The sequence below is a fragment of the Anastrepha ludens genome, chromosome 6 (assembly GCF_028408465.1).
Source record: "Anastrepha ludens isolate Willacy chromosome 6, idAnaLude1.1, whole genome shotgun sequence".
Classification (NCBI taxonomy): Eukaryota; Metazoa; Arthropoda; class Insecta; order Diptera; family Tephritidae; genus Anastrepha; species Anastrepha ludens.
The window spans coordinates 98,698,042-98,724,880 of NC_071502.1; the positions used below are offsets into that span (position 1 = coordinate 98,698,042).

Here is a 26,839-nt window from a genome sequence, read left to right on the forward strand (position 1 = left end):
TTCTTAAGCGCTTGAAAATAATTTTGTAAAAGCTTTTGAAACTAAAAGTACTAGATTTGTTTAGCATATTTTGGTACATATTTGAAAGGGAATTTACTAAGGCTCTTGAAAATAAATTTGTTAAAGCTTCTGCAAATAAAAATATTATTTTTTTTAAGTCTTTAAGCTTTTGAAAATGATTTTGTGAAGCTTCTGATTCAAATGATTTAAGTTGTTGAGCATATTTTGGTAAAAGCTTAAAAATAACTATGCGAAAGCTTCTGAAAAAAATGTGGAAGCTGCTGACAAAATTACCAACAAAAATTAGTTGAAAGTGAATTTTCTTAAGCTCTTGAAAATAACTTTGTAAAAGCTTCTACAGATAAAAACATCATTTAAGTTTTTCAGCTTTCGAAAATACATTTGTGAAGCTTCGGAAAAAAAAATGACTCAAGTTGTTGAGCATATTTTGGTAAAAGCTTCAAAATAAGTTTGTGAAAGCTTCTGAAAAAATTTATGAAAGTTTTTGAGCATATTTTGGCAAAAGCGTCTGAGAAAATTATCACCAATAATTATTTAAAGGGAAGGTGCACTCACAAGGTGCTTAAACATAATTAGTAAAAGCTTCAGAATATAAAATTACCAAAGCTCTTGCATACAAGTTGGTGAAAGCTTTGCGAATGATTGCGGAATAAAATTATCTGAAAATGCCATATCTAAAGCCCTTTAACATAATTTGGGAATGTGTTTTTGGTAGAATTTATGTGAAGCTTTCGAATTAAATTTTGTGAAAGCTTTAAAACATATATTTTGAGGTTTTTCGTATATACACTAATTTAAAGTAATTTTTTTTTTTCATTCAAAACAAGAGCCAATTATTTCCTGTTTTTTTTTTTTTTTTTTTTTTTGATTTACGATTAGACATTTTTTTAAGTGCCTTTTTCAAATATATCTTAGTTTCCATTACCGCTAAACAGCCAATTTGTAAATATTTCACGCTCCAGTTATTGAAGTCGGTTTTGTGTGGGTGTTGCTTTAAATGTGACAAATCGTGTGTGTGTATCTGGGTGTGCATAGTGAATATTTTCTATTTTATATAAATTTGTTTATTATTGTAGTATTTTTTATTTTTGAAACATTTCGAAACAGCCTAAGAACCAGAACCATTTCATGTATACACCGGTAAACTCCATGTAAATATTTTGAAATTTATTGCATATTTGGAAAAGTATATAGCATGTAAATATTTTATTTGATCTCACTTCATCTACACGAAACATTTAGATTGTCCAAAGTTTTATTCTTCTTCTTATTATTATTATTGTGATTTTTGTCTGTTGCAAGAATATACATATCCGTATGTGTGTATGTATATGTTCTTGAACACGAATGCGCTAGTGAAATATATTTATTTAAATGGTTGTAAATATGCATATTTTTTAGGTGGCAAACATTTTGGTATTGTTTATTTGTATTTGTAAATATTTTATTAATCTCATTTTTACTGAAGTGGCAAAAAAAAACTTGCGCTAGATTTATTTTTTGTGTGGTTTTGCTTATTTAATTTGGATTAAACGGGCAGGTACTGTAATGCACTTGCGAGTGGATTTCGATGTAGTTACCAGAAAGTTTCAATCGAATTCACTTGGCAGTGAATTACAGCGCCTGGCCGTATATTTTAAATATATGGTGAAAAAATGCAGGTTTTAATTAATCTTACAGAGGTTTGACAATATTTTTTATTTATATTTATTAGTGTTTTTTATATTTATTTTTTTTTATATTTATTTATTTTTTTTTTATATTTATTTAAGGTTTATGTTGCATTGCAAGTGTTGTACCGTTAGACTTTAGAGAATTCGTTTTTGTGAAGATTATTGTTCATCATTACTTACATAGCAATTTTTTTCATAAGACTAGGTTGAAACAGTGGGTCGATTTCAGTTGGATTTTTTATTAAATAAAAATTTATTTATTTATAAATTTTTATAAAATTCATTATTTATTGATTTTCCTCAACAATTGTATATTTAATTATTTCGTATTTATTTTTTAAATAAAAAATGTGCAGTTCTCGATTGAAAGCTGTTTATTTTTTGTAGAGTTTGAAATGAGAATCGTAAAGTCAAACTGTGTTAAAAAAGTATTTACACTCACTTACATAAATGTGTGACTTATTTATTCCGGTACATTTTTCAATCTGTTTAAAGCCGAAGTAATCAAAATAATTACTATCCTCAGCTCTTCATATTCCCCCTCGCCAAAGAGGAATGCAACGAAATACTGCCTCCCTGACTGGTCTTTTCTGCAACTTCAACCATATCTTAGACACCAAAAATTAAAACCTCTGGCAACTTGTCAACCATTTTCGTATTCCTAACGTAATTATTACACAGTGCAGCAAAATTAAAAAAAGAAAAAATGCGCTTAGTACACATAACAGAAGTGAAACTTTCAAGGCAGACAAAAAAGGGGGACAGACCCCAGATATAATGAGAGAGAGAGAGAGAAAGAATATATATCTAAATAAGTTCACATCATTTGCAGTGAATACAAATAGACAAAATTTACAAAAAACGGAGAAGGGTCGACTAGTGTAGGTAAAGCGCACTACTCCGAGCGTTTATCGCCCGCACAAGCGCAGCGATTCCTTGACCGCAGCAACGGCACAAATTACCGCAAAGCAATACCAATAAATCCGAGCCGGAATGGATAGCACTTTAAAGTACGCACAAGCACTAGCCAGGAAACGGAAATAAGCGTCAAAAAGTAGGCACAAAAAAAACGCCAAAAAAATTGGGACCAAAAAACGCCCAACGCCCAGTAGGCACCAAGGAAATATAACGCCAAAAAGTAGGCACCAAATATATATTTCCTACAAGTTTGCACCAAAAAACAAACGCCAAAAAGGAGGCAGTGTTATTTCTCACTAGATATTCGCATCCACAAGGAAAAAATCGGGAAAAAGTAGCCTAAAGTGTATCTAAGATATATATAAGGTATAGCTCTCTCTCTCTCTCTCCTTTTCCTCTACGTCATATCTTTTTCCCTCTCGCGGAACGAAAATGCCCAAAACGTTGCATGGCCTTAAAATTTTACTCTCCATTCTCGCTCGTCCATCGACGCCTAAGTAATTTCACTTCAAAAATTGATACCTGGAGTCTCATGTAAAAATTTTCACATTTTTACTTATAAAACAAAAGCTATTAGGTGGATTCCCAAGTTCTATAGCTCAAATTAGAGCATAAAACCTGAGAAATATTTCAAATTAAGATTTATACACTTTTATGTAACTCTTTGAATAGTTCTGGATGATTTCAGGCATGACTTTTGTCATAAAATCTGTGAATTTCGTATAAAATAAGAACTGCGCGCTTTCAGTTGGCATAAAATGGAAAAAAAATTACACATACAAATATTTGATAAAATATGCGCCTTTTTATTCTCGCCTTTTTATGCGGCTGCAGTGACAAATGGGTAAGTGCGTGACTACTAGTCGGTAGTGCCCGGTTTCGAAATTCCGAGCATGAAACAACAAGTGAAAGAAAAAGTTTTTTTCTTACAGCGGCCGCCCCTCGGCAGGCAATGGCAAACCTTCGAGTGTATTTCTGTCACGAAAAATCTTCTCATAAAAAAAACTGTCGTTCGGAGGTGGCATAAAACTGCAAGTACCAACGCCACAAATAGAAGGAAGAGCTCGGCCGCACAACCAACATAGGCTGTAAGCGAAAATTATTATAATTATTACCAGAAAAATACTATGAGACGCCAGGGATTAAGATTTTTTTTAATTTTGTTGTACTGTATTGCCAAAAAATGTAATTTTTTTTTTCAAATAAAGAAAGAACATGAAAGTTGACTTCGAAAAACTAATATTTAAAACTTTGCGTGAGTTTAAATGATTACAGTGAATGCTCAGTTTTCGTAAGAGGGGAAGTCTAAATTGTCCAGACAACGCTAGACATTTTTTCCTTGCATGTCTCCTCCGCCTCCTAAAATCTTAAGATTTAGCTTAAGTTTTCTATAACTTTTTTAAATTTGTATTTCCACTTTGTTTACAATCGTAGCAGCAATAGATACGAGGGCTCCTTTTATATCTTGCGCTTTTGCAACACTACGTGTCATGAGTTGTAATTCGAGTTTATTTCCGATAAGTTTGGTATTTTCTAACATAAACTTACATATAAAGTTTTCACTTATGAGCTTTATTTGTTCTGGTTTCAGTGAGTGGAAAAATTCATCTCGCCCCAAAGATGGAATAAACTCGTAAAACATTTCGTGCTATGATTTATTACGATTTTCGACGAGGATTATCGAGGCAGGAGTGCATTAAGCAACTTACTACGACTTGTGGCGCTGAAGCACCACACTTAACCAATGCTATGAAACGCTGGTATGCTGGAGTTCTAACGTGGACGTCAATCCTTGCAGTACGAATTTCGTGAAGATCATTCAAAAGGGAGTCCTGGGCCAGAAAGAGCCTATGCTGTGTGTCGATCGACAACGCGAGGCCGTCATGTCACATATCGCGAGATAAAGGCGTCCCGCATGAACATTCAATATTGCATTGGTCACCAAGAAGATTTGATCTCGTTGTATACCGCATAATTTGACAATTCCACAATAAGGGACTCGTATCGATTGGTTTAAAGAAACGTGGAAATGATGCAGGAATCTTGGACTTATGCGTATGAGCAAGAAAAACAAACCGAACAGCAAGCGGAAGTTAGCTTGTTTCAAGACGAGCTTAATACAACATATTTTCTCGCGGAAGAAGCAGCTCAAAGCAAATGCGCGCCTGTTTTTTCGGAAAATTTGGTCATGGTGCAACTGTACCACTAGAGAAACTTAAAACAGTCCATTCAGAGTGGTACAAAAACATTTGTTTGCTAGAAATTTTCGAAGAATTTATGAAAACCAACCGCCATATACGAGTCATCCTTCAGCAAGATAATGCGAGCTCTGACGTATCGGCTCACACAAGAGAGTATTTGAACATCCCAAAAACCGAATTAATGGGTCATCCGCCTTACAGCCCTCATTTGGCACCTAGTGATTTCTTTCTCAATGTCTAAAGAAACAGTTGAAGCCTTTAAACGTTTTGAAGGCATTCAGTTGACTTGCAAAAGGGCTTTGAAAATTACATAGTTCTAGCGAATGCAGAAGTGTATTGATTTCCAAGTATAATATTTTGAAAACCAATAAAGCCATTTTTATTATCATTTCACTGTGTTTTCATTATTGGGCGCAAAATATAAAAGGCAATCCTCGTAATGTTCAAAGAAGTGCATGCATGACGAGGAAGATGAAGCTGTTGTTGAAAATTTCGTTTCGCTTCCATACACAAATGCAGTCAAACATATTTGCCGTATCTTAATGAAGTGGTTAAAGAAGAATGCTGATTTGGCTGCGAAGCATTTGTATATCTCTAATCTTCCCCGCCTGCGAGCGGAAACAAACGAAAGTCAGAAGCTTTTTTATAAAAAAAAAAAATTAACAATTAGCAGTTTTCCGTACTTATATGAACAATTTTAATTGAATCAAAAATGAAACGTTTAGCGCTTATTACCGGAATACTTCACAGATGTGAAATATTAAAGGACTTCTTTTTTTTTTTTGTTTTGTAAAATTACATATTAAGAACCGTCCAAAAAGTGAAGAATTTGGTAACTTAGCTCAAGAACAAACTACTTAAGGATTTTGAGCATCCACTGTCTTACAATGTCAATGGCAAGAGTTAAATGTAGCAAGCCTGGTATCTATCATCCTTGCAATATACGTTTTTTTTGGCACTCAACCCTTTGTCTCCTCTTTGTAGCTATTCTTTTGTGTGACGAATGACCCACATCCTTCTATGAAGCCTCATACAACTATACTACTTCGTCGGCCACTTTTGGCAGAGAGGTTTAATCGATAAAGATATTCTAAGGAAAATTTCAAAGTGCTGATTTTGCTTGGTACAAAGGGAAGGTCTTTATAGTAGTTTGATTATCTAGCTTGGGATTACATGTCTTGAAGAAATTTTCGAAAATATTTTCTTACAATCAATTATTTTTCCTAAGTTGCTTATTCTATTCTCCTTTTATCTGATATACTTCCTCTTCTAAATTACTACGAGTATTCCTACTACAATATTTTCCCATCAACGAACGCCCCTTAAAAGCTTTTTCCTGCGTCATGTATTCTCTTGCGTCTACTATCCCTCCGTCGATATCGATCAAATATGCGACTACGATGTCGTTCGGGACACAAAGCCTCCGGCGAGCTATCGACTTTCTTCAGTACGATGCGAAAAGTAAAAGTATGTTTAGGTGAAGCGCTGGCCGCACGACGCGGTGAAGGCGGTTCAAATTCACTACCGCTTGAAAAACCGCCCACCGCGCCACCCACGATCGCGCAGGGTGTACCATTGCCATAACCCGACGGTGTGGACATCGAACCGGTTGAGAGCTGTTGCGTCAACACCGAACTGGGACGTGGCTCAAAAATCGACGCGCAACGCTGATCAGTGCATAGAAAGGTTTTCACTTCTTCCTCGCGTTGCTTGATAGTGAGCGGAAAATGTTTCTTCGTCGGATCGGCGAAGGGACTGCGCTGCGGTTCGTGGTGAATGGGCGCGGAGTGCGGGTAGGAAGAACTGGAGTCGTAACTGTCACGCGAACTGTAGTTCGATGAGGTTTGATTGGAGAGTGGGCTACGTGCACGCGAGAAGGCACTAAAGGGTGAGATGCGCAGAGCGCGTAGGGTCTCGGGTTTTTGTTTCTTATTCATTGGGAAGTTAGGTGAGCGCGCGGGTGTCATGCCACTCGCATCGGAGGGCGTGTAGTCAAAGTGTGTTTCTAGCGAGGATTTGCGTCCGCAAGAGTAGCCAGTGCGTTGAAATGTCTCCGCATCGACAAGTTCGATAGAAGACTTACGCAAGTCGACATTGGACTTCTTTTTATCATCCATGTCAACGATTTCAAAGCTCGAAGTTTGATCTTCGTAACTTGTCGATTGATAACGTGAAATATCGAAACTTGTGTCACGTGAAGAATAGGGATACTCGAAACTTGATTCAGCGCGACTGGATTTACGGTCGCCCTCAACCATTTCAAAGCTGTCACCGCCAGAATCGAGGCGCTGTAAATTTATCAAATCATTGTCGGTGTCAGCACCAGGACTACGCAAGTTCTCTAAAAAGGGTGAACGTGGTGGATCGAAAGAAGAACGCCGTGAAGGCGGCTCGAATTCAATAATCGGACATTGCAATGGTGACTTTTCAGCAGTTATACTTGCTTCTGCTGCTTTAGCGAGCGCTTGTGCTGCAGCAGCCTCAGCTTCTTCGGTTTCACGGCGCAACACTTGCAAATTCACGTATATTGGTTCTGGTGAATAGGCTTTCAAAATTTCGGTAAGTTCAGTACGGAAATCCTCCGGAATGACAAGATCATTCGAATCGGATTCCCGTTCTTCGCTTATGCGCGGCTCAATGGGCTCACGACTTTCCGAGCGACGCTGAAAGTGATGTGCTATTTGTGCGTTCTCATTTGACAACGAGACTACTTTAAGCGAATTTGTGATCTCCTCTACGAAGCTGGTGACGATAGTGTCGGTTGTGGTGCCGGCCTCATCCACGAACTCCTCTTCGTGTATCTTCTCGTGCTTAATATACGACTCACCAACCTTTTCGAAGTGCACATTCGCCAACTCGAATGGCAGTTCGCCGAGCGGTGATGCACGTCCGGAGCCGGCACCACCGCCGAGACTGCCACTGGCGCGACCTACCTGTGCATCGTGTGGATCCAAACCGCCTCCGCTGATATTGGAGTCGGCGCTTGCACGCTTCGAAGTGCTGGCAGAAGCTGCTTGCTTCGCCTTATCGTCGTTGGCAGATCGACGTAGTTTCAATGACATTTTTGCGTAGTGTGCGAATTTCAGTGACATCTTCGGTTCGAATGCAACTTCGGACATTTGCTTCACCACCGCACTCTTGGCCGCCGTCGACGAAGCAGCCGGACTGGCCGAAAAGGTGCTCTGCCTAATGAGCGGTCCTGATGAAGAGCCCGACTCGGCACGTGTGAAAGCATTCGCAAAACGATTCGTACGTGTAGAAATGTGTTTTGATGGTTTTCGCACGAAAGCGAGTATCTCCTTCATGACGCTAGTGCGCTCTTTCTTTTCTGGTGTCGCTTCTTTGGCAGCATCCTGCTTTTCATGTTCTTCGCGTTGTCGCTCCAGCTCGCGTGCTGCCTCTGCTGCTGCATTAGACTCAGCTATCTTTTCAGCAAGTCTACCACTCTCCGTCGGGTTTGACACTGTTATCGGTGGTATGGGCATAACAGTGATTGGACTGCGCTTGTCCCCGCTAAAGTAGATGGGTGTGAAAAGATTTATTGATGGGCGCTTTATACTACCACTTGACCCCATTCCACCACTTTCATCCATTTCTCCCTCATCGTAATGTGCGCCCTGCACGTGAACTGTTGAAGTGGGGCTACGACGTGGTTGACCAAACTCTGTGGGTGCTGCGGCTCCGATGGGCGAACGTCGTTCCTGTGTGTGCGTGCTGAACGTTGGACTACGTGCACCGCCAGTAGGACTACGAGCTGTCGGACTATGTAGTGCCATACCAAACATGGGTTGCACTGGCAATTCATTTGGTGATTTGAGGCGATCGCTGGACATTAACAACGGACTGCGACGCCCTTGTGGGCTGCGATCACTGAAACCCACTGGACTGCGGCGCCCTTGTGCCAATACTAAGGAACCCGTCATGCTGTTCTTACGCCGGTTCGACGCACGAAGCGTGCCCTGACGAGATAAAGTTGTCGGGGTTTTTTGCGAAGCACTGCCAGGACTCTTGGATTCAGGTTGTGGTAGTAAGGGACTCTTTGGTGTAAGTGGGCTAAGTTTCTTATCAGTGGTCGCCAATTGGGCGGTGTTCAGGGTTAGGTTGGCCGGTTGACCAAATATTGGTGCGGCATTCGGGCTACGTCGTTCAGATGGACTGCGTCGGGTGCGGAAACTCTGAGATTTGGCTTTGCGAATTTTTGGTAATGATTGGTGCTTATGGCGGCCATGTAAAGATGAATGGTGGGTGGAGGAGGAGGGACCGTTCAACTTTTGTTAGTTGCTATTGTGCGGGCCGCTGGTGGGATCGCTGCTGCCGCTTGAACTCAATGTTGTATTCGAACCGTAGGGGTCCAAGGAACTCTGTACGGACATCGATCTGCCTTGATTTTGGCGCGCACGCCTCACTCGACTAGAGTTGGGAGACAGCTTTCCGGGGTCGATGCTTTCTGGGTCTGCCTGCAAAGGTTAGAATCAGACATAAAGGGGGGACAAAGGGGGAGTGGAACGACAACAGCACACACGCACATGGAATTGAGCGTTCCAGAAGTGCGCCAATGCCGTTTAACACATTCATTTCTTTAATAAATATAACTTCGCAAATGTCAATCAACGAAACCCCAAAAGGCGCACTTGCTTACCTGATAGGCCAAGGCGTTCATGATGATCGAGTATGGCACCAAACCCAGCGGATGGATCTCACGCATCAACACACTCGCTGGAATCTTGTGAAACTGAATGTAATCCAGAAAATTACCCAATATTTCTTTCATATCAATGTTCTATGGAGAATGAATAGATGAGTACGTGGCTTCTAGCACCAAATTTGAAAACCAATACTTACCTGATTATTATCAAAATACTTCTTGCTCCACATAAGCGCTGCCTGAAACTTGGTGAACTCATCAGCACGCAACTCTTCGCGTGCTAAAATTAGCCGCACAACATGCTGCGGCAACAATGTAAAGCTGCCCAGGTTGAGAACCTCATTGCCATGCTCGTCTACAAACTCCAAAACTTTTTGAACCAAACTCTTCGTGCACTTGTACTGGATGTAACGTTCAGCAGAGGCGAGCAGAGCACAGACAGTGTCCACATTGATGCAACATTGCACAAAACCTGCACAAGCGCGTCGCAACTCCTCCAAACCATAGTAATCAGCTGCGTTCATGACACCTGGTGGAAAAGCGGAAGTTAAAAAGGACAACTTATAAGAAGCTTGAAAAAAAGTATATTATTTGAAATTCCCGTTGAAGGGCTTAATATTATACATTCATGGCTCTCTCTTTCCTGCTTTAAAGTGGGAAGCTAAAATTCTGTGAAGTTTTCATATAAAGTTATTTAGAAGTAGCTTCGCTACTGTCCTAAGAGCGTCATCATTTATATTGCACTGCTTGATGGATCTTTAAGATTCTCGTTTCAGTGTGCAATGGGCAATGTGTGAATATTTTCGCGGTCGATTCAGTTCAGAATTTACTACTGACCATGTCAAGAAGCTATCACACTCAACTAACGTCGGCATTTGGGCCAGCAAGTCGAATGTGGCAAAGATTCTCCAATAGACAGAGTTACACTTTGAAAAGACGTGGATGAGGCTGTGAGAGCTGGTCACTAAGGAACTCTGAGTATGGACTGTGCATCGTTCGGGACGCAAAAGACTAAACAATTTATGACGCTAATTTAAAATGAAAGGGTTTTCCCTTAGCCGAGGGAGTTTGTGCGCAACTACCATTCGGTTCGTCGCTGCATTTCCGTGGTCACTGGAGTCGCTTTACTTATAAAGCATCAATGGCGGACTTCCGAGTGGATATCTGCCATAAAAAAGTTTCTATTAAAAACCAACTACCGTTCATATACCGAACCAAGTTGTATTCGGGGAGAAGTTCGACCAAAGACCAAAAAATTATTCATTAATATACAGATATGATGCACAATTATAAGAGGTGTCGATAGTGCTTTCCTTTGTCAGTCCAACACGTCTCTTGAATCGCGATAGGCGGTTCTAACTTTAAAAGCATATGAACCAGATGACTGATCTATTAAGGGATCTCGAAATCCAGTTGAAACCCCGCTTAGTGATTTATATGCTGCGGTCATCATATGGCGGGGTCTTATCCTAACATTTATTAATGCCGGCCATCGATTGTATTTTTTGTAAGGCAGTTTCCGCGTTTATAGAACGAGCCGTTTGTTCTAAGACAGATGCCAACTTCTAGTCGCATCTACATCTGAAGATATGCTGGATCTTAAGTTCAATAAGTCAAAGCGACGTCCATGCATGGAAGCTTGGTTGCTAGCCAGCGGATACTTGAACGATGTTTGAAGTTGCGAGCTTCCGGAACCATCTGCAATAGAATTGGTGCTAGCAACGCCAAGTAAGTCGCAGCCAACAACATGGCCACTTGCGAAGATCTTGACACATCATCCTCTCTTAGTGCAGTCATAAAGTTTCTGCAGCCATCAAAGCCACGGTTAGCAAACGAGTCATTCTAACCCACAAACGAACTTGGCAGGCTAAAAGAGGCTGCAGATGGAAAAAACTGACGTTATCTGTCACGTTCGACCGACTGTCGCAGTCGGAAAAGGTAGGCATCTCAGACAGTGCACTCTGCCCAGCATGTGGAGAGGAGGATAAGACGACCAAACACTTTCTGTGCGTCTGCCCCGCCTTCGCTCGAATCAGACTTGAGGTCTTTGGCACTGGTGTGTTAAGAAGCGACCACCTTGGCTCCTCGGCACCACAAGATCTACTCAGATTTCTTCGGAGATCGGGTAAATTTAAAGAAAATCCGAAGGGAATCCGAGCGTAGTACAATAGTCTTAATTGTCTCTGAGTGCTGCACTTGCTAGTTGTCCCGACAAAAAAAAACACTCATAAAGCAGCGCCTTTGCGTATTGGTCCCACTGTCATGGTTTTAATTTCGAAGAAGTAGATGACTAAGTTTACTTAGAAACTAAATTCTACATCACTAAAAGCGATAACCCCCAAATCCAGTTGAGTATTAAACTACAAATATTCCAGCCCCGAAAGGATATGAAAAAGAGAGAAAAACCACCACATCGGGGACCAAGCGTGGGAAGAAAGTCTTGGTTTTGCACACTCGCTCAAGCTATAGTAGATGTGGATTGTATCATACAAACTAGAGCCGTTTAGCTTAACAGTCAGGTGGAAGTATAAATAAAATGAGACTTAAGTGTGCAAGTTAACACATGACTCCCATGCAGTCAACAGTTGACTCCCACGCTATATTGGTTTACATTAGAATTAAGCAATGACAGCAGCAGCTATGGCTGCAAGTGCAGCTGCAACTAAGTTCCTAGAATTAAGCAAGCATTTGATGTACTCCTAGTTTTAAGCAAATCTGAAAAGGCTAGCGTCAAAATAAAATTTGAATAAAATTCAGTAAGATTCAAGCAGCCAACAAGTGAAGTTGCGAAATTACTCAAGCAGCAAGCATCGGTTAGAAGCCCCCAGTGTATTCAAGAGATAAATCAACCAATAAACTAAATCAACTTATTTAATCAGCGAATCCATATCCTGAAGTGGGAATACGAGTAATTGCCGTTAAACATTCAATAAATTTGCGAGGGCTGAAGGTAATCCAGCTAAAGAATTAAAATTTCGAAATAAAACAAAGAAAATACCAGCATCTCGCAACTCTGTTCAGAAGTGTGCAAAAGGAAAGATAGAAGTTCCTTATTGAGCATCCCACATACTGAGACTTTAGCTGTCTAAATAGATTTTACTTGTCACTGCATACGAAGCAGTCCATGGCTATAAACCTTGCTGTGCCTACTTTCATTTCATTTCATTATTCAATAAATTGTTTTACATACCCAAAAGTGTCCTAGGTTGTAGTGTCACACAACCGGTGTGAATGTACTCTATCAGTTGTCTGAAAACATCCGGTTCGAATTCCTCAATAATCAGTGTCTGATGTTGTTGTCCAGACGGCTAAAATTAGTGTAGGCACAAAAATAAATTAGCACTAGAAAGATTCAACTATAACTGCATATTCATATTTGAGAGGCTAATAAGACAGTTTGAGTTACAACAGTTAGACATCAATAGACATAGATACTTTAGTTAAGACTTAAAATTAGAAGTATAGAATATTTATAGTTTTTTAGATTCAAGTAATCGCAGTGTGTGAGAAATAAATTAATAAATAATGAATGTGTTGAGGTGTTATTTTGTTTTTGAAATTCGCTTCGCTTTGGTTTCAACATTTGGTTTCAACATTGGTTAAAAATCTATGCTCCTAAAAGAGGAAATGCCAAACATTTTTGTTTTTTAAGCACAAACTTCATGTTGAGGGTATTCTAAAAATGCTGTATAATTTTGGGCACTTTACTACTTTTTTTATTATAAGAAGAAGACCTTTATCGGCTCGAGAGTTTAACATGCTTTTGATATTTGGAAAATGTGTGTGCGGTAATGTAGAGGCTAGCTGTGAAATTGCCATAAGAATTTTTCGCTAATGCAAAAACTTTGGCGAAGCGAATGTCAAAGCATTAATTTTTTTATTTTATTTTATGTACGAGTATAGTTTTTTTTTAAATATAAGGTTAACTTGTTTTTGATATGAAATAAAGTGAACATAGAACTTTTTAAGCAGTAAGTGAAGAAGTTGTATGAAATCCAATAGTATAAAATAAAATAGAATTTATATTACAAGTTATTCAATATAATAGTTGCAAATTAAAAATTATGAAATATATTTTAAGTAGAAATGCGATTCTGAAGTGCTATACAGCTAAAAATATGTACATAACTGAGTTTTATTACGTGCAACCTAAATACAAAATACATTTTCGGTATGGTGCATAAATATAATATTTATGAGAGATTTTTTTTTAAATATCAAATGTTATTTTTTAGTTTTGTGCATACTTCGGTGCTGCTCTACTACTGTGAAACATGGTTGGCTTACGCAGAAACATCGACAGACCTTTATCAACAGATGCCTGCGTACAATCGAGTGCCTGCGAATCTGGTGACCGGAAAATAGGATATTCAACGAAGAAGCGGAGGCGGAGTATGCAAACGCTCATCAGCATTGAAATTAGAGAAAGAAAGTGAAGATAGATGGGACACACACTCCGGAAACCCGTATATTCGTGCTATTCATAAAAGTTATGAAAAAAACTCTGCACTCATCAAAGTATACGTCACAAATGGTAGTTTGCATTAAAGCTGTCAAACTATCACTGATAGTATCGGTTACGGGCGTCTTCGATTTGTGGCGTGCGTCTTCATGTTGTTCTGCAAATGGAGGAAACTATAGATTAAAGCCGACTTCAGACGTCTGTCGATACAATCGCACCAAATTTGTTTAGCTTTTTCATCGCTATTGACATCACTTTTGTAATGCACGGATCCCATGCCAGATATGGCCTGCATCTTTATTTGAAAGTATATACCACATTAAAATTCTAATTCTAATATATTTTTGTTATGTTATGTTAATGTCTTATTTATATCTGCGAGCTTTGTAATATGGGAGCTATGACAGCTACTCCAACGGTAGCTCACGAGGCTATCTTCAACCTAGCACCGATTGATCTCTATACATGCAGTAAATCGGACTCCAAACTCAGCAGTGAGGCTGCAAACAACCGACCAGCTTACCGCTAGACACTTCGCACATGGCTCTACTACTGGGAATGCCACGGTCAATTCAGACTATATGGTTCCAGCTTAAGACTGTTATCAAAAACGATGGATAGCGCAAAGGCTTGGTTCCGAGGAGTAACACCGACGATGTATTCACTGATGGATCAAAAATGGAAAGGGGGTTGGTGCTGGCATACATTGTGCAGCATTAAGCATTAAAAAGTAATTTAAACTCCTTAACTATTGTACTGTGTTTCCAGCTGAGAGATGCTAGCAGGTGGACAGTGGAGATGAACTGTTTTTTTAGACAAACCGACGACAGACACAGACGCTTGAGCCAAGCACTCACAACAGTAGCGAACTGAAGACAAGACAATAGTTTGTGAGTATCGGACTATTGCATTTTCTCCGATGTTTCATTTTCCCCACAACCGCTTTCGAAGCGAGTGGGAGGAGTGAATACTATCGATGGCGTAAAATCTTCATACGCCCACAGAAGCGGAACCTGGACGCAGGAACCTGTTGTGCCAGTAGACATAAACGCGGCTCCACCTTGAAGAAATGCTAGCGCGGTTCCAGGGTGGAAATCAGCCGAGGAGGAGGAATGTTATAGTATTAGTGGGAGCATGCCCCACATACCATTGGTGTGACGATACCTGTGATGATGTTTCAGACCTTTTGAATTACACCTCCTGACTAAAACAAAAAAAAAATTAGAGATAATTGCTGTAAAGAAAGCAGCAGAACTTGCATGTACAGGCGCAACAATCAAAGCGGCTATAAAAGCGATGAAATCATACTCTGTATTATCCAAAAATGTCCTTGAATGCAAGGAGGCAATCAGCAAGCTCACTCGTAACCGCAGGCTTTGTGTTTATTGAGTTACCGGGCATAAAAGGATAAAGGGAAACGATACACTGGAAGGAATAGCTAAAGAAGGCGCGAGACTTGCAGGCGATCAAATACGTCAGATACTTAGACCCCTGCGCACAATTCAAAAAGAACTAGAGGACCACATGCTAAGAAGGGTAAAAGGCAGATGGCTCAGCCTAACTACTTGCGAAGTTGGCAGGATCATATGTAAACACTCATATGATTACAAGTGTACTAAATCGGTTATATCGTTTGATAGAATGAAATGTAGAACTTTAGTGGGTATACTAACAGGGCACTACCTAGTAGCGGCACACGCTTACAACCTAAATTTAACCCTTAACCACGTTTACAGGAAATGTAATGAACCGGGTACAAGAGAAGCAGTGGAGTATCTTCTATGCTGATGTCCGGCTCTCTCGAGAAAACTAGACTATGCTACCTAGATGCTCTCAGCTTTGTAAGGCTAGAATCTATCCCTGATCTTGAGCTTGTGCGACTCCTAAAATTTGCAAACAGTACGCACATCTTGAGTGATGAATATTTCCGCTAAAAAGACGGACTCTGTTCTGGTATCGCTATGGACGCTATGATCTCTGTGTGGCTTCGGCCAGCCAGTATAACCTAACCTAACCACTCTTATTTCATATTTGATTATATTTTTTATTGCAGTCGCCGCCGAATTTGGCAAGGAGATTTTTGCGTTTACTCCCGCCTCCAGTTGAGTCTGAACTAATTTATTTACAAACGACCTGTGGCCACGCTTGAAGCCTTAAACCGTTGTGCATTAATTCTTATTCACAAAAATTTAAATGAGATTTAATTAACCATAAATACATAACTGCGAGCAGATGAGTAGGAAGACCTTCTTTGCGTTGAAGAGATCAGATGGAGAAGAAAGACTTATTCTCACTTGATGTGTCCAACTGGTGCCGGTCAGAAGAGGAAAGAAAGGACTGGCGCGCTTAGTTCAACTTAGCCAAAATCGCTTAATGGGCTAATCCCTAAAGTACATGCAAATATATGCATGACGGACTGCATGTGAAGAGTAACTGACGTAGAGCCCAATGCTCAACCGCTTTCCCGACGATTTACTTAACTGTTGTGCCGGGAGGGGATCGGTACATTGACGGTAGGAGGTTTAGTTTAGGTTAAAGTTCAACACTGACGGGGTACATGCTTTCGATGTTTTTACGATCCCAATATTTTAGGGATTTCAGTTTTACTATCCCGGGATTTCCGGAGCCCGAAATTAATATCGGGATTTAGATATATTGATGTTTAACTATGATATAATTAATATAGATGTATTAGGGATGTTAATTTCTTAGTTTTCTACGATACCGATATTTCGGGATTTCATTTTTATAATACCGAAATTAATCTCGGGATTTATGTTTAACTACGATAGAATCAAAATATATGTGTTAGGGATGTCCATTTCATTGTATTTTACTATCCCGATATTTTCGGGATTTCGTTTTTACAACCCAGGGATTTTCGGGATTCCAAAAGTAATATCGGGATAGAGATATTCATTATTTTGTAACATCTTAACTTGCAGAAAATTGCATCAATATGGTATAAGAAGCTCTCTTACGATATAAAAAATAATAAATTCCTAGGGTTTCAATACAATTTTTCATTTAAAATTAAAATTACTTCATTATTAACGAATTTTTTTAGGTAAATGTATATGTATTTTATAATACTTTAGACGCAAGCGCTAAAAAATTATTAAGTAACTTAAGTTATAGCGAAAAAAGGGCGATGCAAGCAACTTAAAAGCGAAGGACAATTTTTGGACTCCATTTGGTGCGGAAAAAAGCCTGTGTAATGGGTTTCAACTTGAAATGATAAAATCAGAACTTAGTCTTATTTTATATATATATGCATTAGGGCGGGTAGATTTAAAAAACGCTCATTTAGAGTGCTCCAATCGAGTCCAAATGTATGACCGACCCCCACTAACCTTGGACGGCCGATCCACCCACGCCAGTGGCACACCCCCTGGAACTCCCCTGGGGGTTCCCCATACAATCATTTCAAAATATCACCATTTTTGGCCTTTACATGAGAAAAGAAACTAAAAAGTTCGACCCAAATTGGGAGATATCAGAATTCGTTTTAGAGGCATGGTTCCTTCGGCAAAGTTTCTTATTTTGATCCCTAGAATATGATTTTCACAGAGCAACGATTTTTTTGCCTCCCCACAAATCGACCCGGCCTAATACTCATATGCATACCTAAAATGGATGACCTTTCACTTATATTATTTTCATATTATTTGTTAAAACACAAATATTAATTTTTTCAGTCATTTGAAGAGTTGAATAGTGAACTCAAGAAGCCCTGCTGATTTCCACCACAAAAGTGTTGTGAGCGTGAAATGGTCCCCAATATTGCGTTTTTTCTATAAAAAGGGGGTTCGTGTCTTCATTTCATATGCTTTGTAGAAAATTATAAATCCCGAAAATCTAGCGATTTTTGCGACTTGAAAAAGGATAAGCGAATGGACATCCCTCATATATTTGTATGTATATATATGCTGAGAACACATGCAAGTTTATTGTTGTTGTTAGTAGAAAATGACTATGTAGAGTATTTATGTAAATGATAGCATAGAAAAACACACACACTCACGAGTCAAAATGCGAACAAATTAAAATTATTATGGCACAGTCAAGCTCTCAAAAAATAGATTGAGACTCACACACGAGTCGAAACGAACGCGATTTAAATTTATTTCCGTTTTACAGCGGAGAAAAACTCAAATGACTTGGTGTAGCATTTTAATCTGACCAAAACTGAAAGATACTAAAAACTATTACAGTCTTACGCCTTAAAAACCATTCAGTTCTGTGCGCTCGGTAAATGAACGAAAGGTCGCAGGATAACCAAGATTTTCAACAAGCTTCCAAAAGTTTTAGCACGCTGAGCTTTTTGCAATAACCAAATCTTTCAAGCAGCTATTTTAATTTTAATAAAATTGTTTTAATAAAATTATTTTAATAATTGTTTTTTTTTTTTGTTACAAATTCCCGACAACAAAATATCAAACATGATTTGAGCTGGGAAGCTTATAAGTAAATTATTAATTAGAAGTTTTTGTGTGGGATTAAAATTTATTTTAATTATAATAGAAGTAAATGATGAGGTATAGAATTTCACACAGCACATCGAAGTGGAGTATAAAAAATTATTTATTTCTTAATTCCCAAGAGATCTCTTGGTTTTATTTTCTCCTACGTTTAATTTTATTTATTTTATTTTCTCTTGTAAGATGTCATATTTTTCATGAAGTTTGCAAAGTGTGAAAGTCATAATTAGCAAAAATAAGCGAGAAGCTCTAAGCGCTTTGATAATCAGAACTCATTTTTTAACGCACCTGCGCGAGCAAAATTATTACGAAGTATTGCGAGAATTTTTTTCGAATTGCTCGTGAGTGTTTCATTCAATCGCTCATTTAAAACGTCGCACAGTGTTTCATACAGTAAAAAACAGAAGTCTAATCAACAAATATTAAAATCTGTTATTCAGAGAAACAGCCAATTTGCGCAAACTATAGAAAAATCCAAAATAAATTTAAAATAACGTAAATATTATATAATACAATTTTTTCTACAACAAAATTACACAACAACCAATTTTTAATTTAATTTAATTTTTTTTTTTAATTTAATTTAATTTTTTTAATTTTATTTTATTTTATTATTTTTTTAATTTCATTTTATTTTTTAATTTTATTTTATCTTTTTTTTTTTAAATTTTTTTTTTTTAATTTTATTTTATTTTTATTTTTTTTCTAAGTTCGAATTTCGAATGTACAATAAAAACAATTCAATGCAGACGCGAAATACCAATCATTCAGGAAAATTTATGGCATAGAATATTTATTAGTAAAGCAAATCAAATCAAGTAGGAGTAACTATTTTTGGCAGAAAAAAATTATAATTCTAGACAACAATTTGGAATGCAACTAAAGCCTTTTGTACTACATAAGAAAGTTTTCCAAATAAATGCAATGCAAATTTAAAATTTTATTTTTATTATTTTTTTTTTTTGGTTTCCTTTGTTTCTGTTTTTACCTCGGGTATCGGAGCTAATTGTTGGGTAAAACCACTCCTCTAATAAATCAAGCGGAAATTTAAACAAAAGAAAAAACGTTAAAAAATGCATGTTATTGTACAGTTATGTACAAATGTTTGCGTTTTACATGAGTATATATAAGTAGTTACTATAGTACACTAAGCACTATGTATACATGTGTGTATGTGTGTGTTGTAGATATGGGGAAACATTTATGATATTTATGGATTTTTTAAATGCATACTTTTTTTTAAACATAGTTTCTTACACATAAATTTTCGTATTAAAAATAAGTTAGGGTTACACGAAAAGGGATTACGAGGGTTGCTATTTCAGTTTTTTGGGATAGACAAATAAAAAGGATATTTACAATCGGACGCCAAAAATGTAAAATTCCACGATGTTAATAACAGACTTGAACTTTTAACCCTAGTGTTGCCATATCACAAAACTAAAGTGGCAACCCACGTAATTTATGTTGCTGATTCAATATAATATCTCATTTACACGATTTATTTAAGAGGTTATATGCAATCAGGATTTAAAAAGAAAAGTGTTCTTTAATTTGTAATATTTTTCCCTAACATTCTTGAATATTTTCGTAGTGCGCTTTGTACATACATAGGTGTTTAAGTTCGTACGAGTATACAAAAAAATTCATGTTTTATAGCGGCTTCTGAGTATTTACAATAAATTTTTTTTTTTTTTTTAAACTTTGAAGGCATCTCGCTCGGAACCGTGTTTCGCTCAACGTCAGTGTGAGCGATTTCTCGAAAGCGGATAAGTCGTGAAATTGTTGCACTCAGTTTACAAATATTTTTTGTAGCCGTCAATCTCCTGTCTTCTATTTTATAAATAATTGGAGTGTAAACTGTTCAACAAAATCTTTAATTTTGGTTTTTTGCAGTAGTCATCTTATGAAAAAAAAAAAAAAATTATATTTTGAGAAAGCCTGCAGTTAAATGCTCCGAAGAATAATTTTTTATAACGTTCTAATCCTCTAACGAATTTCCAAACTGGTTTCCTTGAAAAATTTTCTAAAAATAATGGTGAAAACGATGTGGCTGCACCAGACGAAATCTTTATTGGGAGGTTTAGAAAACTCATAACACTCCCTAAGGATAAACTGCTAATGCTCACAGGTCTTTGCAGATTGCACAGTCATTTGCACAGAATTGGATTATGGTCCACTGACTCTTGTGCTTTCTGAGACCAATCGCCGAAGGCTCCAATAGACCTTCCCCTTGTTTGCAGCGCTATAGCGTGGAGAAGCTTTGGACATGTCGGCCAATAGCAGCGAGAAGAAAGGAATGCATATTCCAACCCAGCTCTATCTTAAGTTTAATTTGTTGAGTAGAGGTCTCAAAAGACCGAAGTCGAGGTCAAAGTGCAAACCTCAAACCAACGACCCTTTTACGTGCGAGCTGCTGGGTGAAAATATTCTACGAAAATATTTCGCGAGAGATTTCAGTGCATAACCTTTAGTTTTAACATCTCATTTTGCTCAGACAAATATTCCAATAATTCTTTCACTTTTTTGAAAGTAACTTAGGCAGATACATGAAAACTTAGCAGGCCATAAAAATTGCAAATCCATGAAGTGTTTTATTATTAAGTAGGTATACTTTCTAAAAGTCTGAAGAAAGTACGTGTCTTTAGTTCCACGTGTGGTGTTAGCAATGTGTTTCATTTATGAAGCCTGCTAGACACTGAATGGATTCTTTTCCGAGATAGCGATGCCTGAGGTAGATTGGGTCAGTGACTGGTATGTCATTCATTATTCGCAACCTCTTCTTTAATTCTGCAGCTGCTATAGAAGTCAACTGGAAAGCTGCGCCTGCACTTGCCATGTGTGCTAATTACTCTGCGCGGAGTACAGAGAGAAGCTTAGGTAGGTCAGTTAGGTTTACTGTGATGCCACGTGAGCTCCTTTTCAATGCTGTCTCTTTAGTTACGCGTGTGGTATTAGCTATGTTGTGTGTGGTATTTTGGCTGGATATTCCAAAAGTCTATTAAAGAATAATTTCCGAAGCAGCGATGTCTGAGGTAGATAAAAATAGTAGCAGGGGTATTATTCAATGGAGTCAACTGAGAAAAAGCCCATTCTCTTGCCATGCGCCCCTATTACATACAGTGATGACACCTACTGTGATATTCTTTCATTAATAAACCTTGGACAGGTCTGTATTGTCACCAACTTTGAGCTGCTCATTAAAAACTAAGCTAGAGTTTACATGAAAATAATTTTAAACTTTGCCGCCAGTTGGGCTCAATATGTGTTTTGAGAAGGGAAATTACCTGTGTAGTAATTTAACTCGTTTGAACCATCGAAGTCAGTCGCGTCAATTACTTTTAAAAGTATGACCATCGATAACGATGTTGGGTAAGGTCAGAGGCTCAATTGTGGGCAAACTCTGAAAATGTTTTCGCATTTTCATGGATGGCTCAAGGACCGAGTACAGTTCCGGATCTGGTGTCTACGTAGAATGCAGAGGGTCAAAACTACTCTTTGATCTTGGAATGTAAGCATCTGTATTTCAAGCGGAGGTGTAGGCTGTTCAAGTAGCAATCAACTTTTATGTGGAAAACAGGTGAACAGCAAAGATGCGCACATGGCCTTAGACAGTTGTGCAACCACTTCAAGGGTACTTGAGTCCTGTGAGTCCAATCTGAACTAATAATATCCTGATGCTAACATGGGTCTCGCGACACGTGGGTATCGTGGGTAACGAAACCTCTGGTTCCTTAGCTAAGATAGGCTCTAAGGCCAATTTCTTTGACCCGCCGCGCGTTCTGCCGCTCCCTTCTGCAGTCATCAAAGCTACGGTTAGCAAACGGGTTACTTCAGCCCCCAAGCAAGCTTGGCAAGCTAAGAGAGGCTGCAGATGTATAAAACTGATCCTATCTGTCACGCCCGACTGACTGTCGCAGATCCACCTGTCATTAAGCAGAAGGGCGAAGCACATGGAAAGGGTAGGCATCTCAGGCAGTGTATGAGATGAGACAGCGGACCACTTTCTATGCGTCTGCCCGGCCTTCTACTCAGATTTCTTCAAAGATTGCGAAGATTTAAAGAAAGAAAAAAAGGGAGCCCGAGTGCAGTAAAATAGACTTAATGTTGTCTACGTGCTGTTTTTACTAGCTGCCCCGACAAAACCAAAAAAAAAGTCAGATCAACGAAATTATGGAATGGATTTGCAATCAAAAATCATTGCTGAAATGATTGGATCAAAAAACTTAGCCCATATTTTCTTGGTTCTTTCCGAGATGCCTTTCGAATTCTAAAAAAAATGTACCAATTTCCTGTCCATGTAGCTACTGAAGTGACAAAAAATAAGGCACAAGGTTGCAGGCGTACATTTTGAACTCTCGGGTGTTTCTCACACATATTTCTGAGATGAAAAGCTAATCATAAAGAACCTTCAGCCATTCGGCTTAAAATTGAGGATCCCTGCCTTTGTGAAATAATATGAACTCCAAATCACAAATAGGAGAAGGAGCCAAACGCCTAGTAAAGGAAGTAAGCGCCAATTATCGAGGAGTGCTACGTTTCTGCAATTAGCCTGTAACTGTTTTAAATTAATTTATAAATCAGCTTTCCATAAATTTCATTTATAAAATGTGGCGCAAAGTTAATCATAAATTTTATTTACGATTAACTTTTTTACTAAGAAAAAAACTTATTTTGCTGTAGTGCTAAAAAATCTTCGTTTTGGCCTTTACGCACTCCACTTTGTTTGTAGGTATACCGCAGTTGCCTAGTTTACAAGTGTCAAATATGTTGACGTACGACGCCCCTAAATTCAACTTGATATAACTGCAAAGAATTAAAGCTTGATTTACTAAGAGAATTGCGGTTGAAAAATGAAGCAGGAAATATGTAATTCAGATTCATTTAGAGAATACAGGATTCAACTACAAGCAAGAAGGTATGTAAGGGAGGAAATCATTGAAATTAGAAATATAATTTTTAATTAACGAAGTTGCTGGTAGGGTAACTTAACACTAGATTTACCAGCTATTTAAATATACCTATTTCTACCAAAATTAGAAGACCCGTATCGCGCCGTTTTTTTATGTTAGTTCGAATTTTTTTTTAATCGGCCTTCGAAGTTCGAAATCGGAGCAAAATTGTTTATATGGTTTTTTGGCTATAACTCGTCGACTAATTGATATTTTTTCATTCTGTAAAAGCCAAATTATTGCTAGAGACCTGTGCAACAATTACAATTTTTGAAAAAATTGATTTCGAAAATTTTTGTGGTACTTATGAAACAATATACTGAAAATCGGCATTTGACTGCAAACTTCGAATTCCGATTAAAAAAAATTTGAACTAAGATAAAAAAACGGCGCGATACGGGTCTTCTAATTTCGCCTCTATTTTCACCCGCCACTCTCAGAATGGACCTAATTTTTGATAACCTGAATTTGTTCCACAGTGTTATTATTGCAATATCTATTCTATTTGGCACCATTTGCGTACAGAAACCGTGGCACTTGTAGTTGGAATATCATATTGGTGTAGTTTTTGCCGTGAAGTCTGAAATTCTGAAGCAAGTTCTTTTACTAATAATCTAAATACGTGCTCCGACAGTCGGTTTTACCTTACTGGAACGACCCAGATTTACTATACACCGCTCAAGGACTGTAACTTCACTAGCATTCCTCGTACATGCTGCTTGAACACAACAACAACTAATCCAAACAGAAAGTCTATGAGAATGTGAGATATTTTTTTCTGCTATGTTTTTGTGCAATATACAATATTCAGCTGTTTATTCCGGCCATATTATAAAACGATACAGTTTCAAGTAATTTCTTAGCAGCTTTATCAATTTTGATGTGTTTATGCTTTGTACTTAGTATAAGCACTTTTTTATTTGGCTTGCTTTTATACCCGGTTAGTGTGCATCTATTGGATTGGTACGACAAGGTTGAGAAACGTGGAAGTTTACGAAAATTCCCTTTTGTTTGCACGTATTGTTCCAAGCAACGAAGTATTTTTAGATATTAATTTTAACGCCAAAGGAATACTTTGGTATACGGTTCAAGAAGTTTCATTACGACAAACCCGCTTCAGACGCCAGCCAAAAATTTTGGCCAAATTTATCTTGTTTCTTTGGCATTTACGAAGTAAATCTGTATCTGGCCTTCGTTGGAAACAGTTGCCTATCCACGGCAATATGATCTTCCGGTTCGAAGCAGTTTTGACTGTTTTCAATAACTTTGTTCCAAACTGATGAAACTAGTCCAAACAGCTGAAACTAGATCATCCGTCTGTTTGCAAACGTTAACTTCTCTGATTTCTTTTGTCGAAACAAATGTATCGCAGAAACTGAATAAAATCTCGTCTACACATAGACCTGGAGAAAAATGAAGGTCCCCACTTGTTGTTCTACAAATATTGAAGCCTCAAAGTATTTCCTGCGTACGCCCCACGTGCGAACAATATTGCCATAAATATCCTCAATTTTGCTTGCGTAATTGTCCAGTTTTTCCCCAAAACTCGAGAGACTTCTAACTCAGTACAAATACTTATATGTTCCAAAATATGGTTGTAATAGGAACACAATAGCAACGGCTCAATGCCGATAACGAATCGAACGAAGCCACTTGGCGATATATTCCTCATGATTCCTCCGAAACCACACGTTTCTGCATAGAAACTTGCACCAGTCATTTTGACTGGTACTGGTATAAATGTCAATAGCAAAAAATATATGTATGTATATATTTTTAATATATATAAAGTAACATTAAGTTCATAAAATGTATTATCCACTGATAGCTACAAAAGTCATAGCATCATTTCGGAAAGCAAATGTTATATGTAGTAGGAATTTTGAATTGAAATTGCACAACCAGTCAAAATGACTGCTCTGGTAAATCTAGTGTTAATCGCCTAACTTCCATGTCTAATACTCAAAAAATTAATTTTTGAAAGAAATTATTTCCCGCGCTCTTGCAAGCTCTCGTACACTTATTTGTATGCCGAATGGTGTACACAAAATAAATATTCTAAATAAACCAAAGTTAGTATCCTTGCATTTGTGCGTGTGTATGTAACCTATTCGATTTTCATAATTTCAACCCTGCATAGCTGGCAGAACTGAGTAAATAAATGTTTTGGGCAGGACCAAGAATGGGGCTTATGGGCGCACATTAACATACACACATACATACATGAAAAACACACTCGCACAGCACTTGCACATGTACTCGTGTGAGTTCAAGTAAAAGAGGTACATATTTTTAAATAAAAAACATACTTACATATATACATTTGATGTGTAGTAAATACATATAAACATAACGGTATGTGTAAAATACATTATAAAATATATATGCATATAATAAAAGTGTATTTGTATACAAGTGTGTATGTATGTACACATATGTTATATACGCCAACTCCCGCTCCCGCCCAACACCAACCTGTTGTGCCGCATTTTGTAGATTCAACAGTGGCTCCGATGAGCGTTTGAGGAAGAGCCGCAATTTATTCTCTTTTGTGGATGTTTCACGTTTGCGTTGCGGCGATGGCGCCGAGTAGAGCATTTTGGCGAAGACGCGCGAACGTGATGCCAAAACGGCCTGGGGGAAAGATAGGCAGGAATTATTATTATAAGTAGGCACGTAATTTTATATTTATCTAAAACGTAAGAGTCTATGCATTTTCTTTTAATACCAGGTACTGCATGCGGAAGAATATGCCGACATTCCAGTCACACTTTGGGGCTCTGATACATTTCACTAACAAAAACTGGCTGCAAGTCGGGGTAAAAGTATTCGAAAATCACTTTACTTTAAAACAGAAATTAATTTGAGAGAATTTCTTTCTAAAAGAATTTCTTTTTAATTTTTTTTTCTTTTCTTACAGCTGTGTTCACAACGCTAGCAGCGCGACATATTGCAGAGTTTTTGCTATTTAAGTTTGTTTTTTTTTTTACAAAAAGTGGCGCAAAATTAATCATCCGATTTCGTTTTTCAATAACTTTTTTACTAAATACAAAAACTGATTTTGAGTGATGGAAAATTTTATTTTGACGTGCTTGCCTATGGCGCAAAATTAATCATCCGATTTTGTTTTTCAATAACTTTTTTACTAAATACAAAAACTGATTTTGAGAGATGAAAAACGTTATTTTGACGTTTTTGCCAATTTTGTTTTTCAATAATTTTTTTACTAAATGCTAAAACGGATTTTGAGAGATGAAAAACTTTATTTTAACGTTACGCGATTTTTTTTTTCAATAACTTTTTTACTAAATACAAAAACTGATTTTGAGAGATGAAAAACTTTATTTCGACGTTTAGGCGCTCCATTGCCTGCCTATGGCGCAAAATTAATCATCCAATTTGGTTTTTCAATAATTTTTTTCCTAATTAAAAAAACTGATTTTGAGGCGCAAAATTAATCATTCAATTTTTTTCCAATAACTTTTT

General features: G+C 37.7%; 1 protein-coding gene across 4 annotated transcripts in view; it reads right to left on the reverse strand.

The window, feature by feature from the left end:
* Positions 1 to 854: 854 nt before the first annotated feature.
* LOC128865773 (serine-enriched protein) overlaps positions 855 to 26,839 on the reverse strand; it is a 50,799-nt gene continuing 24,814 nt past the window's right edge. The window contains exons 3-9 of one of the 4 annotated variants that reach the window (XM_054106110.1): positions 25,829 to 25,987; positions 19,390 to 19,428; positions 12,649 to 12,766; positions 9,656 to 9,987; positions 9,453 to 9,593; positions 9,220 to 9,270; positions 855 to 9,081 (exon numbers count right to left, since the gene is read on the reverse strand). In XM_054106110.1, the coding sequence (XP_053962085.1) occupies positions 6,136 to 9,081; positions 9,220 to 9,270; positions 9,453 to 9,593; positions 9,656 to 9,987; positions 12,649 to 12,766; positions 19,390 to 19,428; positions 25,829 to 25,987 (3,786 nt within the window). In that variant the 3' untranslated portion in view covers positions 855 to 6,135. Of the gene's footprint in view, positions 9,271 to 9,452; positions 9,594 to 9,655; positions 9,988 to 12,648; positions 12,767 to 19,389; positions 19,429 to 25,828; positions 25,988 to 26,839 lie in introns of all 4 variants that reach the window. The other 3 variants (XM_054106107.1, XM_054106108.1, XM_054106109.1) reach the window with 3 other exon arrangements.